At 33.1% G+C, this 17290-nt stretch overlaps 1 protein-coding gene and 1 long non-coding RNA gene across 2 annotated transcripts; one reads left to right on the forward strand and one right to left on the reverse strand.

The window, feature by feature from the left end:
- Positions 1 to 4554: 4554 nt before the first annotated feature.
- LOC121233938 lies at positions 4555 to 5748 on the reverse strand. The gene is made up of 2 exons (XR_005934268.1): positions 5719 to 5748; positions 4555 to 4845 (listed from the first exon to the last, which is right to left on the reverse strand). It is a non-coding gene; the product is annotated as an uncharacterized LOC121233938 (long non-coding RNA).
- A 5964-nt stretch (positions 5749 to 11712) lies between these two features.
- Positions 11713 to 16671, forward strand: LOC121235953. Its single transcript, XM_041132408.1, has 7 exons — positions 11713 to 12143; positions 12307 to 12442; positions 13385 to 13470; positions 13577 to 13655; positions 13734 to 13843; positions 15641 to 15705; positions 16455 to 16671. Exons 1-7 carry the CDS (start codon positions 11997 to 11999, stop codon positions 16546 to 16548), a joined length of 717 nt encoding a protein of 238 aa, XP_040988342.1. The 5' UTR covers positions 11713 to 11996; the 3' UTR covers positions 16549 to 16671.
- Positions 16672 to 17290: the final 619 nt, after the last annotated feature.

Here is a 17290-nt window from a genome sequence, read left to right on the forward strand (position 1 = left end):
TTTAAAATTAAAAAAGCAAATGGATAAGGAAAAACAAAATTTGCTAAAAAAAATTATGTACATTTTGTGAACAGTTTGATTATAATCCATTATTAGCTTCTTCAAAAAGATACAAAAAGGGAAAAAGAATTATTCTGACAAAAAAAATATAAAATTTTTATAACAGAATAAAAGATAAACAAATATATAATAAACCAATAATAAATCCCAAAAAGACTAACAAAAATAAAAAATAAATTGTTTATTATAAATGTGAAAAAGTTAGATATTATAAATCAAATCGTAAAGTCAAACAACAGATTAAAAAATTAGATATATCTGAAACATTAAAAGAAAAATTATTAAATATTTTTATAAATTCAAGTGAAGAGGAAGAAAGCTCTTCAGAAGAATAAGAAATTTATCAATTAAAAGAATCAACATTTTCAAAACAATCTTCTGATAGTGAATCTGAAGATAATGAGATATAAATATGGAATTGTTTAGATAAAAATAATTGTATTTGTAATAAGACCATTAAAGTACTTTCAAAATAAGAAGATATTATATTATAATTAATAGAAAAAATTAGTAATCCCTAAGAAAGAAAAGATTACTTAGAAAAATTAAAAGATACTTTTAATAATCAAGATACTTCTATAACATCTTCAACACCTTATAATTTTTTAGAAATAGTAGGATGGTTTAAAATAGAAAAATAAAAAATTACAAAACAAGATCTACAATAAGAAATTAATAAAATAAAACAAGAGATTATAAATTTGAAAACATCTAATCTCAAACTAGAAGTTTCAAATGAACAATTATTACAAGAAATTATATTATTAAAAATAGATAAAAATGTAAATAATTCTCATAATAAATAACATAATAAAGAACAAGGAGATTGTTCAACAATAGTTATAAAGGACGAAATAGATAATTTCATTAATATTCTTGATAAGATAAATTTTCAAAAATGATATAGTAAAGTAACAGTTTCAATTAATCAAGAATTTTCTTTTACCACTATTACTCTATTAGACACATGACCATATTTAAATTGTATAGAAGAGAGATTAATGCATTCTAAATATTTTGAAAAAACAAAAGAGACATTATCTCAAGCCAATGGAACAAAATTAAACATAAATTATAAATATCTAATGCGCATATTTGTAATAATGGAATTTGTTTAAAACAATATTTATTTTAGTAAAAAATATTAACAAATATTTGGAAATCATTTCATTACCTTACTTTACTTTTTCTCTGTAATAGAAGAAGAAATCTATACTAAAATGCTTGAATAAGAAATTCAATTTAAATTCTTATTTCTCCCTGTATAAAAAAAAAAAAAAAAATTAATAACTCCTTAAAGGACATTTCATTAACTAGAGAAATTAATTTTTTAACAAAAAATAACATTAAGAGAAAGGAAAAACAGATAAGTTTCTTAAAATAAGAATTAAAATATAAAAGAATTTAAGAACAATTAAAAGACCTGTTATTAACCCAAAAAATTAATAATTTAAAAACTGTAATTGAAAATGAAGTATGCTCTAACCTACCCAAAACTTTCTGGAATAGAAAACAACATATAGTTGAATTATCTTATGAAAAAAAAATTTCTGAGAAAAATATTTCAACTAAGGCTACACCGATTTAAATGAATAATGAATTATTAGAATTCTTCAAAAAAAGAAATTAATGATTTACTAACAAAATTATTAATTAGGAAAAATAAGCTAACATGAAGTTGTGCTGTCTTTTATGTTAAAAAACAAAAAGAATTAGAAATGAGAGTTTCTCGTCTAGTTATCAATTATAAACCTTTAAATAAGGTATTACACTGGATTAGATACCCAATTCCTAATAAAAAATATTTATTATCCCGACTATATAATGTTACGGTATTTTCAACATTTGACATGAAAAGTAGATTTTGACAAATCTAAATCGCTGAAAAAGACCGATATAAAACAACATTCACAGTTCCTTTTGGATATTATGAATCAAACATTATGTCATTCGGGTTAAAAATACTTTTAGTGAATTTCAAAATATTATGAATGAAATATTTACCAATTTCACTCATTTTTCAATAGTTTATATAGATGATGTATTAATATTTTCATCATCTATTGAATAACATTGGAAACATCTAAATACTTTTGTCCAAATTATTAAACAAAACGGATTAGTCGTTTCATCATCAAAAATAAAATTATTTCAAGACAAAATTATATTTCTTGGACATGAAATCTATCAAGGAACTATTATACCAATTAATAGAGCAATAGAATTTGCTGATAAATTTTCATATGAAATAAAATATAAGCAACAACTACAAAGATTTTTAAGAAGTCTCAATTATGTTACAAATTTTTATTAATCTCTCAGGCCATTATGTAAACCATTATTTAAAAGATTAAAAAGGAATCTACCTCCATGGGCAGAAAAATATACAAATATTATAAAACAAATTAAGGCTCACATTAAGAAATTATCATGTTTAGGACTCTCATCTCTTCATACTTTAAAAATTGTTGAAACAGATGCCTCTGATCTTAGTTATGGAAGAATTATGAAACAAAAATTATCAACTGATTCGGAACAGATTGTTCGATTCCATTTAAGATGTTGGAATCAGGCCCAAAAAAATTATAGTACTATTAAAAAAGAAATTTTAGCTATTGTATTATGTATTTCTAAATTTCAAGATGATTTGTTGAACCAAAAGTTTTTACTAAGAATAGATTGGAAATTAGCCAAGGAAGTTTTGATTAAAAATGTAAAAAACCTGGCTGTTAAATAAATATTTGATAAATGGCAAGCTATATTAAGTATTTTTAATTTTGATATTGAACATATTAAAGGAAAATCTAATTCTCTTCTTGATTTTCAATCCCGAGAATTCTTACAGGAAAAATCTTGTCATCCTCAAAGTCAAAAGTAAAGTCTAAATCTTCTTATGCACGACCATCATCTCCTCCATATCCTTCACCTTATCCTTCTGCAACTCCAAGATCATAAACGGTACTGGGGTCATTATCCCAAAATATTAGACTATCTTACAATTCATTCTCACCCTCCTTTGAGACTACATGTCCCAAAAATACAATAGACTTAAGCCAAAATTCACACTTCTTCAACTTAGCAAACAGTTTCATATCCCTCAGTGTCCCCAGTACTTGTCTCAGATGGTCTTCATGTTCGACTCTGCTCTTGGAGTAGATTATATGTCATCGATAAACACTACTACAAATTTATCCAAGAATTCATGAAATACTCGATTCATCAAGTCCATAAATACTGCTGGGGCGTTGGTTAGTCTAAAAGGCATGACCAAGAATTCATAATGGCCATACCTGGTCCTGAAAGCTGTCTTAGGCACATCCTCCGCCTTGATCTTCAATTGATGATAACCCGATCTGAGATCAATCTTGGAGAAAACCTGAGCACCTCGCAACTGATCAAATAAATCATCGATGCGGGACAGCGGATATTTATTCTTTATGGTCACTCGGTTCAGTTCCCTGTAGTCTATACACATTCTCATTGTCTCGTCCTTCTTCTTCACAAACAAAACTGGAGCTCTCCAAGGTGATACACTAGGCCTGATGAAACCTTTATCTAATAAATCTTGCAACTGTTCTTTGAGCTCGGCCAACTCTGATGGTGCCATTCGATAAGGGGCTTTAGAAAGTGGTGCCATGCCTGGGGCTAACTCAATAGCAAACTTTACTTCCCGCTCGGGAGGCAATCCAGACAAATCTTCAGGAAAAACCTCCGGATACTCTCTCACAATGGGAATCTCTTCTAACTCCAATTCCACCATCTCTTCGCTTCTCCAGTTAGTTTAAAAGCTGCGAACCAAACCTTTTGCTGGTCGGTACACTCCAAAACACTAAATATTTCTTCAATGTCTTGTATCCAATCCTCCGCTATGTTCGTATCACCTCTTCCGTCAAAAATGGGAGGATGCGTTCGATTAAATTGTTCAAACGTGCAACCCCCATTGTTGTTGTTTTCGTTCAAATCTTCAAGGCTTCGAACTTGACGATGAGCCGCCATCCTGAAAACTTAAATTTGGTAAAACGTTCTAAAATAATTAAAAACAAAAATACTAAGTAAATAAAATAAATCAATAAAATAAATAAAATATGCGCATTAACACAAATACATATATATATATATATATATATATCTATTAACTATTGAAGCCTGACATCACTTAATACTCACATACGTCATTAGAATCTAAAAACCTCAAAGTTACGAATTCAACTCCTAACATCAAAACCTCAAATCCTATCAAAATCAATATTCACGTGATCATCCTTATAATCCTCAAATTCCTATACTAGATTTTTTTTTTTTTTTTACATCCTATGAACCCACAGATATCTAAACCTCCAAGGTCTATAGTATACAAAATTCAAACTTGTCTCTGATACCAACTGTAACTCCCCGACTCCGAGAATCCGGAGAGTTAACTCATATAACCTGATAATCAACTCCAATAATCCAAATGTATCTCCAATTCCAAGAATATATATATACTTCCAAAACTTCAAATCAAATATAAATACTTTAAATTAATAAACCATACATACTCACATATCAAATCCTCAGTCCAAGAACCCAAATAAAATATCAACTTTTCTCCATGTCTCACATAACAAATTAGAATAGAATAAAATTGACATAAGTCTCCATAAACCGTCTAAATCCATTGAAAACAACTTAATAAGTAAATAACATCTAACAACAGCACTAATATCACGAGATACCCAAAGCTATCCACAGCTAATCTTGTCCACAAACTCTAATACTGATCCTCAGCTGAACCATCAATGTCATCTGAAAATATTATAAAGATTAAGGGGTGAGTTATCAACAACTCAGCAAGCAGAGAGCATATACTAACATGTAAACATGAGCATTTATAACGTTCAACATGCAGAACAAAACATTCTCTTCCAGAATATAGAAACAACATGTTTACTTTCAGAATGTATAAACAAAACTTGTTACAAAACATCAGAGCGAAATTTTTAGAAAAACAAACTTATTCCCAAAAAGAAAATCCTTTGGCATATCCAAATTGAAACATTATATTCATATCATCTCATAGCATCACATTGGGACAAATACCCTGTTTAACCCCCGTGGTAGGGTTATAAACCACTATTATACCCGCGACTGTGCCGTATTCCATGTTTCACCCCCGTGGTAGGGTTAAAAACCACCATTATACCCGTGGCTGGGCCGTATACCATGTTTCACCCCCGTGATAGGGTTATAAACTACTATTATACCCGTAGCTGGGCCTTAACAGAAACAGAACAGAATATCATTGGAATCAAATCACATTCATATACAGAATCAAAACTTCATGCCAAGGTTTTCAGATGACACATCACATAAAAACAAAATACTGAATAGCTTCAGATCATTTTACATGTTCGAGATAAATAGAATCCAAAACATCTTCATTTATTCGTAACAAAAACTTTTAGATTTTCATATTCGTTATTTTTGCATAGTTTAGAAACAGAATGCACAAAATTAGCTCATGACAGAAAATATTTTCTCTTATATAAAATTTATACATATGCAAAACAAATATCTGAGGTCATTTTCAGATTTCTTTTCAAAAACAAATATACATATTTTCAAAGTCAACCTCATTTTATTTCTTTTATGCAAAACTAGTATATGAACCCCACTTACCTGACTTCCGTGTATTATCAACACCTTGAGTTGGAACTCTAGTAGTGATACCACCTAAACAAAACATATACCCAACATTTAATAAACCAATACAGTAAGCTACTATTTATTGAGTAATAAACCAAAACAGTCCCTTTTAACTCAATAACTATCATAACAATTAAACCCGAACAGTACTCTCCTCAAACCATTTGCATTTAAAGCCTAAAACAGCCACCTTTTATTAACACCAAACCAACCATAATCATTTCCAAAACCCTCAACAGCAACTCCAATGATTAAAACATAACCCAAACCATACTTCACCTCCAACCTTCAAATAAAATTTTCAGTACAAGCATCAATATTTTAGTCATTCAACAATTCGAGACTTGCATAAAATATCCAATACAACTAGCTCAAAACACCCATAAATTTACACCAACTAGTTTCAATTAATAGTCCAAAACAGTCTCACAAAGCCATCCAAAAATCATACTCCTCAACTTCAAGAATTCCATCACACTCCACCACAATCCAACATATAAAACGCCAACACAATATAAATTTATAACTGTAACAGATTGCCCAAAAGTCATTGTAGTAGTGCAAACATCTTACCCACGCCACACTCAAATCAGTAACATTACTACATTTCACAACCAACCACAATATCCAAACCCTACCAAAGGTTTCGGGAGTGACTTACCTAATAGAGTCACGAAAGCTTCAAACCACTTCAAACCGACACAACCCACTGTAGTCTATGCCCAAAAAATTCACAACAATCTCTAGTGAAAAAGAAAGTGACCTGCACAAGGAAAGCTTGAGAAGTTTGAGTGTGTGCATACGGCAAGCAAAATAGAGTGGTTTGTGTGTGTAAACAAAACAGGGCAAACCTGCATAGAAGAGAGGCCTGCGCGGATAAACCAGAAGAAAAGGAAGAAGAAGAAAGAAATAAAAATTAAAAAAAATGAAAGAGAGAAGGAATTACCAACGGTTGTTCAAGAAAAAAAAAACAGCGGTGGAGTCAAAAGCTGAAGCTCCAACACCCGGGTTGAACGCACGATGAAGGGATAGAGAAATTGAGAGGAATCGATTGAAAAGGTCTGCAGAAAGGTGCGAGTTCGTTTCTTGAGCGTGATAAGAGGTAAAACAAATGCAAAAGTTATGGGTTTGGTGCGCACGGTTTGAGCGATATGTGGAAATGCAGTGCAGTGGGAAGAAACCGTGCGGAAGAAAAGTAGTGCAATAGAAAAGGGGAATTACACACTCACCAAAACGACGCCGATCGAGTCTCTCATCAAGTGCTCGTGGGCCGGCTTCGTGCAACCGGGCTGACTTCAAAGAACTGGGCTTAGAGCCTGAATGTTACACATCTTCCCATCGAATATGAGATTCAACACCTGTCTGACCCCCAAAAATTACTTGATGTCTTTTTTTTACTAGATTGGCATTATGTTCTACAAAACATTAAAAAAATTCAACATTTTTATGAATTCATATTAGTAGACACCGACTCAATTATGCTCTCTGAGATTCCTTGTTTTCTTCAAACCCAACATTTTTCACCTGCATCTCCAATTATTAATTTTCATAAAGTTACCATTAAACAGGTCTCACTTTGGAACAATGAGGAAAAAATTCCTATTTAACAAAAACGTTTTCTCATCTTTATGATCCGTCGTATTATGATTACTATGATTACCAGTAGGCATGGACAAAACTGTTCCTAAAAGAAAATAAAAATTTATGTCATTCGTGGTTCCTTCATTTTGACAAATTTGCATCATCTATTGTTCTCTTCAATCCATATATTAAAGCATTTACAGTATCTTCTAATGGTAAACCATTTTCCATTTTAATCACTTTCATGTTTTCATCATGTTTATATAACTATTAGTATAGTTATATATCAGTATTAGTTATAAACTTATAGTGATTCAGTATAAGCATAACTATAGTCTAATAAGTATTAGTTATAAACTTATATATTAGTATAGTGTAACATATAAAATCTGTCGTGTTTATATTTTGTAAGAATTTTTTTAGACCAAATATTTTGGACTATGCATGATTTTTTTATTTTGGACTACACACAGAAATATTATACAAAACAGTTTGAACTTTCTCCCTTATGTATCAAGATTCGAAAAAATAATTCGATTCAGATCGATTCAGCCGATTCAAATTGAATCAGTAAGAAATCGAACCGATTTTAATAAGCTTTTCGAATTGTTTACTAAACCGCTTTAATCGATCGATTCAAATCGATTTGAACAAATTCAAAACTGTATTTTATTTTTAAATTGTCCAACAACTTAGTTGCTTTTTTAATTTCTTGTACAAAAATATAATAGAACTAAATATATATTAACTTTTTCATCATTATATTCGTTAAGAATTGTAGAAAAGTTGAAGGATAAAACATGCAGTTTTTTATTTTCTTTAGTTGAACAAAAAAATTAGGAGATGAAATGTGTGGTGGTATATTAAATACTACATTTGCCATGTATTTATAACTTAATGATTTTTACCTTATTCGTATATGAGGTAAAAAATATCGACAATTGAGATTAAATAGATAAGTTACATATTTATTAAAACTATTTAGATTCATATAATAAGAAATGATATTTCCATTTGGAATCATAAGTGGCTTCCCAATACTTCAAATTTTCAAGTGAGATCACCAGTTAGTATCCTAGCTGCTGATTCAAAAGTCAATTCTCTTATTTTTGAGGATATTCTGCTAGAATGAGAGGCTGGTTTGTGAAATTTTTAGTAGAGAAGAAGCTGCTCAGATCTGTAGTCTACCACTTAGCAGGTATGGTGAGGATGATAAAAGTTTTTGGGGCTTCACTAAGGATGGAAGGTTTTCTGTGAGAAGTGCATATCACTTAGGCACTGAAATGGAAAAAAACAGAATTTGGTGAATGCTCGAACAGGCAGAAACAGAAACAAGTATGAGAGGGGATATAGAGACTAATGTTCCTAGAATAACTTCATGCATGTGTCTCCTATAAACCTTCTGCATCGGAGACCAATGTGAGCTTGCCATGTAAGGGGCACATGAAGAAACTGAGGAGCTGCGCATACAGGGGATTGAATTCCTTACCCCCATCTCTGCTCTCTCACTCTCTGTCTCAATTCAAAATTTTGATGCCTCCCTCTCTCTCTCTGCTCTCTCACTCTCTGTCTCTCAATCCGAAATCGAGCCCTCTCTTTCTGCTCTTTTTGTTCTCACTCTCTTTCTGCTCTCTCACTCTCTCTGTCTCTCAGATGGAAAACCCAAACCCTCCCTCACGCTGCCAAAAGCGGTTCTAAGGTTAGAGACTCGGAAAAGAGAGAGATATTTTAAAAAATATAAATAAAAAATAAGGATAAAACTGAAATAACAAAATAGTGAAAATTATTTGTTTTCGCTTTATTCAAGGAGAGTGATTCAATGATAGTGGTTTTGGTTTTGGTTTAATTTTTTTTTTTCTTCTTCTTCTTCTTTCTATGGGGGAATTGGACTTTTATTTGCAGCACCTTGTACTTTGTTTGAAAAAGCAAGTTGAGACGGGAATTGAGAGTCTGTTATTTTCATTTCTTTGATAGTTGATCGATGTTCTTCATTTTCTTTCTTGAATAGCGTCGCTTTTTTTTCTCTAGAGAAAATCTTGGAGATTTCCCAGGAAAGTTTATCAAATCTCCAAGGTAATCCTTTTTATTTTTATGGGATTAAGTCTGGATAGTTCTAAAAAACCATCCGGAAGGTACTGTCCGATATCTAGCTAGGTGATTTCTAAAAATTGAGTTTCTTTTCTGAATAGATTAGAACCACATGAATATCTTATCTAATTTGTGAGTCTTCGCCGAAATCTGATTTTCCGATCTTGAATTCCCGGATTTAAATCATGGCGAAGAAACCAGGGTCATTGGAATACTGGAGGAATTACTTCCGGACTGCAAATTCGGACATTTTCGACATAATTGATCATGCAATCATGGCGGCGGCTTCGGATTGCCCCAAGGAGTTCAAGTTGCAAAGGGATCGAATCGTCGATAGGCTCTTCTCATGCAGATTGACCCTATGTTAGGGTTGCGACAAGGTTGAAGGAGAGAGAGGCAAGGAGAGAGAAAGGTTAGGGATTTCGGGAGGGATTTCGTGAGAGAGAGATTGAAGATGAGAGAGAGTTTCGTCGAGTGGGAACAGAAACTGGGAAGGAAGATTTCTGATCCCCTGCTATGTGTCTGCACTGTGACAGTTATGGAACCCTTACGTGGCAAGCTCTAATTGGTCTCCGATAAAACCTCCTTATAGGAGACACCTGCCAGAAGCGGTTCTGATGTTCCTAACTCTACCAAGCAATTTGTGTGGAAGGCATTGAACAACATCCTGCCTACCAAGAAGAACTTGGTCCAGAAGAATATTATTGAAGTTGCTACATGCCAAACTTATTGTATGGATGAAGAAATAGTATGTCATGTGTTATGGACCTATCCAGCTGCAAGTGATGTGTGGGCAAAAAGTCAAAGTGGCCTGCAGAAGTGGAAATGTGAGGAGAAGGATTTCTTTTATATCTGGGTTGATATGCAGACAAAACTGCAGAAGAAGAAAGTAGAAGAGGTTGCCACGATTTTAAAAGGATTATGGATTAGAAGAAATAGAATGGTGTTTGAAGGCAAGTTTGACAGTCCAAGCAAAGTTATAACTGTTGTTATATCAATCCTTAGGAGTTTTCAAGAATCTAGAATTGAGGTGAACCAGAATAAGGGGCTAAACATCAAAATGAGGAAAGATACAAAGGGGAAGCCACTTGATGAGGGAGTAAGGTGAATTTCGATGTTGCTCTTGATAAAACAAATAACAAACTTGGGATGGGCATAGCAGCAAGAAATTATAAAGGAGAGCTACTATTCTCATTATGTGCCTCAAAGATGTTTAGTGGAATTTTCGATCTGGCTGAAGCTGTTGTTCTATGGAGAGCCATGGATTTAGTAGTGGAACTAGATGTTAGAAATGTGGTGTTTGAAGGAGATACTGAAAGAGTAATAAAAGGGGTAACTAGAAAGGGAGATATATGTGCATCGATGGGGCAGATTCTTGATGACATGAGGTGCAGATTATTTCATAGACAAGATTGGTCTGTGGAGTTCATATATAGAGAAGGCAATAATGTGGCTCATGAACTTGCTAAGATGGCTTTGAGAATGGAAGGTGAATGTTGTTGGATTGAAGAGGGACCCATAGAGATTGCTGGTATAATCAACAGAGAAATGCTATGTAATAGTTTAGAGCAACATGATGCTGGCGACAGATTGTAAACATATGCAATTTTTGCACCTTATGATTATGAATGAATGAGAAGTAACTATTGATGATTAAAAAAAATGATATTGCAATCATAGAGTGCGCAAAGACCACGCAATTTCTTTGAAAAAAGTAAGTAAATATGGACTTTCATGAGGAAAAAAAACTAATTTTTTAATAGTAGATCCCTTTTTTTGCATTTTTCTTATTCATATATTTTTAGGAAAAAACTACTATGCTGCCCAAAACTTACCGCTTCATTTGACCACTAAGGGATTTTGTTTTTTACTTAATGATGAAGAAAGTGATTTTAAGTGTATTAGTGTATTTTTTTATTTTTTAAAAATATTTAAATATATTAAAAAAATGTGAATAGAAAAATGAAAAAAAAAATTGCAATAGCAACTATTAGTATAAATGAACGGTGCTACTCAGGCGGCAGAGTAGTGCCGCTCATTTTTTTAACATTTCTAAACATTTTTAAAAAACATAAAATAAATATTAATACTTTAATAGTTAATTTCTTAATCAGTAAGTAAAATAAAAAAAAATTAAATATGTGAGCGGTCAAAATAATGGGCAAAATAGAGAGGCATAGTAGTATTATTGTAATATAAAATATTTAAATTATATCATATATATATATATATATTTTTATTAATATTAAAATAACCGATCAAAAATTATGACGAAACAGCTGTTGAATGTATCGTTCCTATCTGATTTCAATCTTCGAAAGAAGGGATTCCGATTTTTGAGGCCCTCGTTATATACAACTGTACGAACGATGTGAGCACTATCCGATGTCGTATTAAACACACGCAGAGCGCCGGGAGCGAGAAAGGAGCTGCTAAGGGTGGTGAAAAGAAAAAGTGGGTCGGTTGGTCTCTTTCTCTCGGAGACTGTACGGACGCCGGTGGCGGTGAGTACCGATAAAGTAGCAACCGATTGGTTGATTTCGAGCCCTGCAAATCTATCTAATCGTAGCTTGGATAGATTTATGGGAGAGATCGTAGAGGAGGAGGGGCCTGATGTGGGCGACGCTGATCGCAATGGAGAAGTAGATAACAATAATACAGTGGAAGTCATTCTCCGAACCGTCGGCCCCGCTCGCCCCTCTCGCCTCCGCGTTCCCTCTACCATCAAAGTACGCCCCTTCTCTCTCTCTCTCTCTCTGTGCATGTCTACATACATGTATGATATGTTAGGGTTTGGGTTGATGTTTTTGGGTTTTTTGCATAATTAAGTGAAACTGGTGTTTGTCGTTTCCGATCATCATAATGCGTTTGTGTTGTTTGTTCGTAAATTAGGTGTGTGATTTGAGAAGATTGATTGCGGGAAACGATCGTCTACCCATTGATCATTTAAGGCTTATTTTGCGAGGGAATGTATTGCATGACAACGACGAAAATGGGAACCATGTCTACCTACGACTTAATGATGGCGGTATGGGTCCTTGTCCCCAATGTTATTAGCTTGGAATAATCATCCTAGATCTGTCTCTTTACCTTTATCTAGAGTTGGATAGACTAAACAAGAGATAACAATATTGACATCTATAACATCAGGTGGAGTTGTACTTGGGCATTGCCTAGTTTCATTCTATTCAATAAAGATTCTTACTTATCAAAAAAAAAAAAAACATCAGTTGGAGAAAGTCTTTTAGATGAACATACCTGCAAACATTAAAACGTTAGTGTCATGACTTGGTAATCCAAAGGGAGTACTTGTAATTGCTGCTCCTCGTAAGCACTCATGCAGTCCAGTTCAATTAAGTAAACACCTAGTCTGGACTCAACAAAGTACATACCCATACAACGCCTTCAAAATTCAACCAGGGCACCGCAGCTACAACAAGTCATATTCTAATTGAGAAATCAGTCAGTTTTCATGTTGTAACCTGCAATCTAAAGTTTATGTTTTGACTCTGTTACACGCATGTCTTTTCATGACTTCAAAACCTGTTAAGTTTAACTTGGCATTTAATGTACGAAATATGCGTACGGCTATTCACTATTGACTAAAATTCTCATCAGCTGTAGAAATGTGACGATCACTACAGAAAAAAGACAAAAATTTGCAGACCCATGATCATCTCTTCTAATTTCAACATTACAAGATCTCGTGGATGAAATTTAAGAACACCTGTTTGCTTAGAGGACTGAACCTCTAGGGCTTCTGGATTCTAGGTCCGGTTAATTTATCAATTCCTTTTGAACTGAATTTATTGCCTTGATGTGTCCTTGTAAGTTGTAGCTAGAGGCCAAGGAATATGGTACTAATGACAGTTGAGAATCACATTTTAATTGTGGTCTATGAAGTGTTCGGTTTTGGGTTTGTTGAGGGATTGGCTTTTGATTGTGGGAATTTGTTTTCTTTGTTTTCTAGATTCCCTAATTGTTGCTGTCAAACCGAAGCCACCAATTAAACATCTTCGTGAGGGATTTGATGATGAAGACGACGATGAAGATCTGGTACAACTAAATTATGGTTTTATTTTAAGCTGGAGTTAATCCCTCTTTTATGTAGCATTCCTGGTTTTTCTCTTTGTTTTGGTTAAGTAGTTTTTCCTCATTACAGAAGTTTCAGCTCCCACATTCATCAAGTAGGTGGAAAAGGAGGCTTTACTCTTTTCTGCATGATAAGTTGAAGCTTCCAGGTAATCAACTAGTTGACTAACTGCTATACTTCGAAACAAATTATTTGCTAACGAGTCTTCTTTTATTTGTCATGGTAGATATCCTTTTGATGGCGATTCTTTCTCTCAGTCTAAAGGCATGGGCCCTTATTGTCTTGTGGTTTATCTTGGCACCTGTTGCCCATAGATGGGATCTTGGACCTCTATATGTAAGTTCGCTTCTTTAAGTTTATCCTTTTTGTTTTTTTTACAAGTTCATTCAAGCAATGTATAAATGCATAGTATCTGTACTTTTTATTTTTTAAATACTATTTGTGTGACATTCTTTGAGTCTTAACTTGGGTGGAGAAAGCTTATCTTGAACATGTTTTAAGTAAATAATAACAAAAAAGACCATTGACTAAGTAAAACTTACTGTATGCACCTCAAGGGCACAACACTATCACATAGAAAAGTTTTATGGACTTTTCTTTCGGCTGGGAATTAATATTTTAATAAGAAAGAAATTTATTCAAAGTGCAAAGGGTGCAACCTTAGTACACATGAAGCATAGGATAGGAGACACCCAACTATCAGGATGAAGAGAAAGATCACATTTCTAAAAACTCTCGAAAGCTTGAGGAGTGGAAGCTGTCATGCACCACCACCCAAAGATAATGATTATTGAACTACAAACTCTGACAGGGAGTTCATACTGAGTGCAACTTGTTCCAAATTTATATTTTAATGCGGCCTTCATGGCCACATGCAAAATCATCACATTAAATAGGGCCTCTGACTTCCAGCTATGTGCTGTGCAACTCCTGTGAAGCGAATGAAGGGAAGCTCTTCGAGCATTCTCCGCCAGCGGCTTATGTAGATTTTATGTGAAGTTCATCCTTCCTGGATCTTTCCAACTTGAAGGAACCACAAATTGGATTCATTTAATTTCCTAACACATGCCTTGTAGTTTTGGAGGTGCTAAACAAATGAATTCCTAATTTTTTTTTTTCCATCAGAGAGGATGTTAAAAAAACCTGTAAGTTATGACTTTTGATGGGTATAATTAATTTGGCACACTATATAAAGGATTCTCAATCCCTTTTTTCGTGTTGCACCCCTCCTTTATATTGTCTTCTTTTAAACTTCTTGATTACCTATAAAAAAAATCCAAAAATAAAGAAAGAGTGGGGGGAGGAAAGATTCAGGTTCTCACTTTACTGAGATCAAGGTAATTTTGTAAAGAACATGGGTGGAACCCTTGCTTTAGGATTGGTCTTCTTGTAAAGTTTACCTTCGACAAAACTAAAGATTGTTTTTAGCGATAAAAAAATAATATAATTTAAAGTATGCCATGGTTTACATAAGTTAGCCAGAGATTCTTAGGCTCCTTTTGGATACAGAAACGGTTTCATCTCATCTCATCACATCATTACAACTTTTTCAAATTCCCACACGATATAATAAACAATTTCAACTTTTTCAAATCTCAAAACAATAATAATATTAAAACAATAATAATATTCTAACAATATTTTATTCAACTTTCAACTTTCATCTAAAACTATCTCATCTCATCTCATCTCATTATCCAAACGGGCCTTAATGTGCTTGCACAATAAACTTGTACACTTGTAGCTTTCTGAAAGGAACTGCTCATCAAAAAGATTTTTCACAGGAACTTTTTTTTATTTGATTCTTTTCAGCCTCACAAGTAGGTTTGTGCACATAGCTGTTGCCTTGTAGGTAAATTCACCCTATCCGGTCCTTATAATGTGATGATATCTATGGAAATGGGAATAATAATATCACCATGCTGGCCTTGATATTATAATTGGAGTGGAAGAAATATATATGCTCTTGTCAGCAATCAAGTACTGAGTGCTCAGATGATTTAAACTATAGAATTGGTGTGGATCTATTTTTTTATGCGTAAAAGTTAATATACTGGATTGATGTTACCTGTTAAGTTACTGATGTGACAGATCTTATTTCTTTTGTTATTCTCATGTTTGCTATGCATTCAGATACTTGGATCCGGCTTTGTAATCATTATCCTGAATCTTGGACATCGACAACCTGGTGACTTAAGGTATACACTTGAAAGAAATTTTTTTGTGTTACTACTTGCACGAAATTGTGTGCTCTATTTAATAATTTGTGGTTTAATTTAACCTAAACTATAAAAAATAGCATAAAATGTCATTCCCCATAACTCTCATGAATAATGTAAACAAGGCTTGCTTCTTTCTCTTTCTAAGATATGTATGGCTGTACGCAAAAGGAGAATAATGCTAAAATGGCACCTGATCCACTTCTAAGTCCGTCATTCTAACTTGAGAAGTGTTAGGTCTACACATGGATCTTACAAAAGCAACTATACAAATTGGTGTGGTTCATGTGATACGTCAAATCTACTTTATAACAAAGAAATGCTTTACAACCCGATGTACCATATTAAATTACATCAATTTGTAAGCTTCCTTTTGTAAGATTCTTTTTCAGATCATTTCTCTTCTAACTTTTGGCAAATTAGTTCCTCATGATGAAGACGTCCAATGTTTTCTGGGAGCATGTAATTCCGCATGTTCTAACTTGATGTTTGTGCTACATGCTAGTCCTCTGCCCCCCCTCCCCAACACAACCATGTGTATATCTGGTTGGTGGCTATCATGTTACCTTTTATGAATATTTAAAGTGAGTTTGTTTAAAATCACTATCAGTCATTTGAAATTTCAAGATTATCTTGGTGGTCTAATAGTCATTTACTATTTTTTTATAAGGTCTAACAGTCGTTTACTATTTCAATAATATCTTATTTTTGGGGTTTAACATTTGCAGTGCCTATTCTATTTTTAATGAAGAATTTAGAGAGCTTCCCGGGACACTTAATGCAGATCGTCTTGATAGAGATATACGAACAGGTCAATTTTGAGCCTTTATCAGTTCACACACCACATTCGATCATCCAGTTGTATTAAGATCAAGTTATGTAGTTGTGTATCAAGGAAACTACTTAGAAGTTTTTACTTTAAAGATGGCAAATATGCAAATTCGAATATATTGTAGAATATTGTCCAAGTAAGCGTGTATGAGGTGAATGTTACCTTGCGTGTGAGATTTGAGCAATTGAACTTGAATATTAGACACTATTCCTAAGCTAAAACCGAGTTTAGGGCAAACATGTTGTAGCTCGTTCTAACCTCTAGAAAGTCTCTCTTCTAAAGTAAAGCTTGACTAGGATTTTAAGAGCTTGACTAGAATGTTATATTTTTTGAGTCTGTAATACTGAAACTTGGCAATCTTGTGACCATACCTCGACCATAGTAATTTATAGTATTAAAGAAAATGGTGGAAAAGCTTGCTTGATTGCTTAAGTGGATAAGATAATGTAATCAGGAAAAGCATTTTGCCACTTGGAAGATAATGTAATCAGGGAAGGCCTTCAAATCCTTCATCCATATCTCCCTTAATGCAAAAATCAAGCTCATAATTTTTTGCCCTAATTTTTTTATTTTTTTAAAATAGAATAAAAGTGCATGCCATACGTACCAAGTTCAAGGCTCTTTATATATATATATATGTGTGTGTGTGTGTGTGTGTGTGTGTGTGTGCTTTTGTCTTTTTTAACATAGATTTTTTTTAACACTTTTAAATATTTTTATAAAATTAAAAAA

Source organism: Juglans microcarpa x Juglans regia, chromosome 6D (assembly GCF_004785595.1).
Source record: "Juglans microcarpa x Juglans regia isolate MS1-56 chromosome 6D, Jm3101_v1.0, whole genome shotgun sequence".
NCBI classification, from domain to species: Eukaryota; Viridiplantae; Streptophyta; class Magnoliopsida; order Fagales; family Juglandaceae; genus Juglans; species Juglans microcarpa x Juglans regia.

What these genes read in the sequence shown, in the direction of transcription:
- LOC121235953 (XM_041132408.1), top strand. Translation starts at nt 11,997, where the DNA reads ATGGGAGAGATCGTAGAGGAGGAGGGGCCTGATGTGGGCGACGCTGAT. An exon ending in AAGACGACGATGAAGATCTG is followed by an intron (nt 13,471 to 13,576) that starts GTACAACTAAAT and finishes TCCTCATTACAG; the next exon opens with AAGTTTCAGCTCCCACATTC. An exon ending in TGATAAGTTGAAGCTTCCAG is followed by an intron (nt 13,656 to 13,733) that starts GTAATCAACTAG and finishes TTGTCATGGTAG; the next exon opens with ATATCCTTTTGATGGCGATT.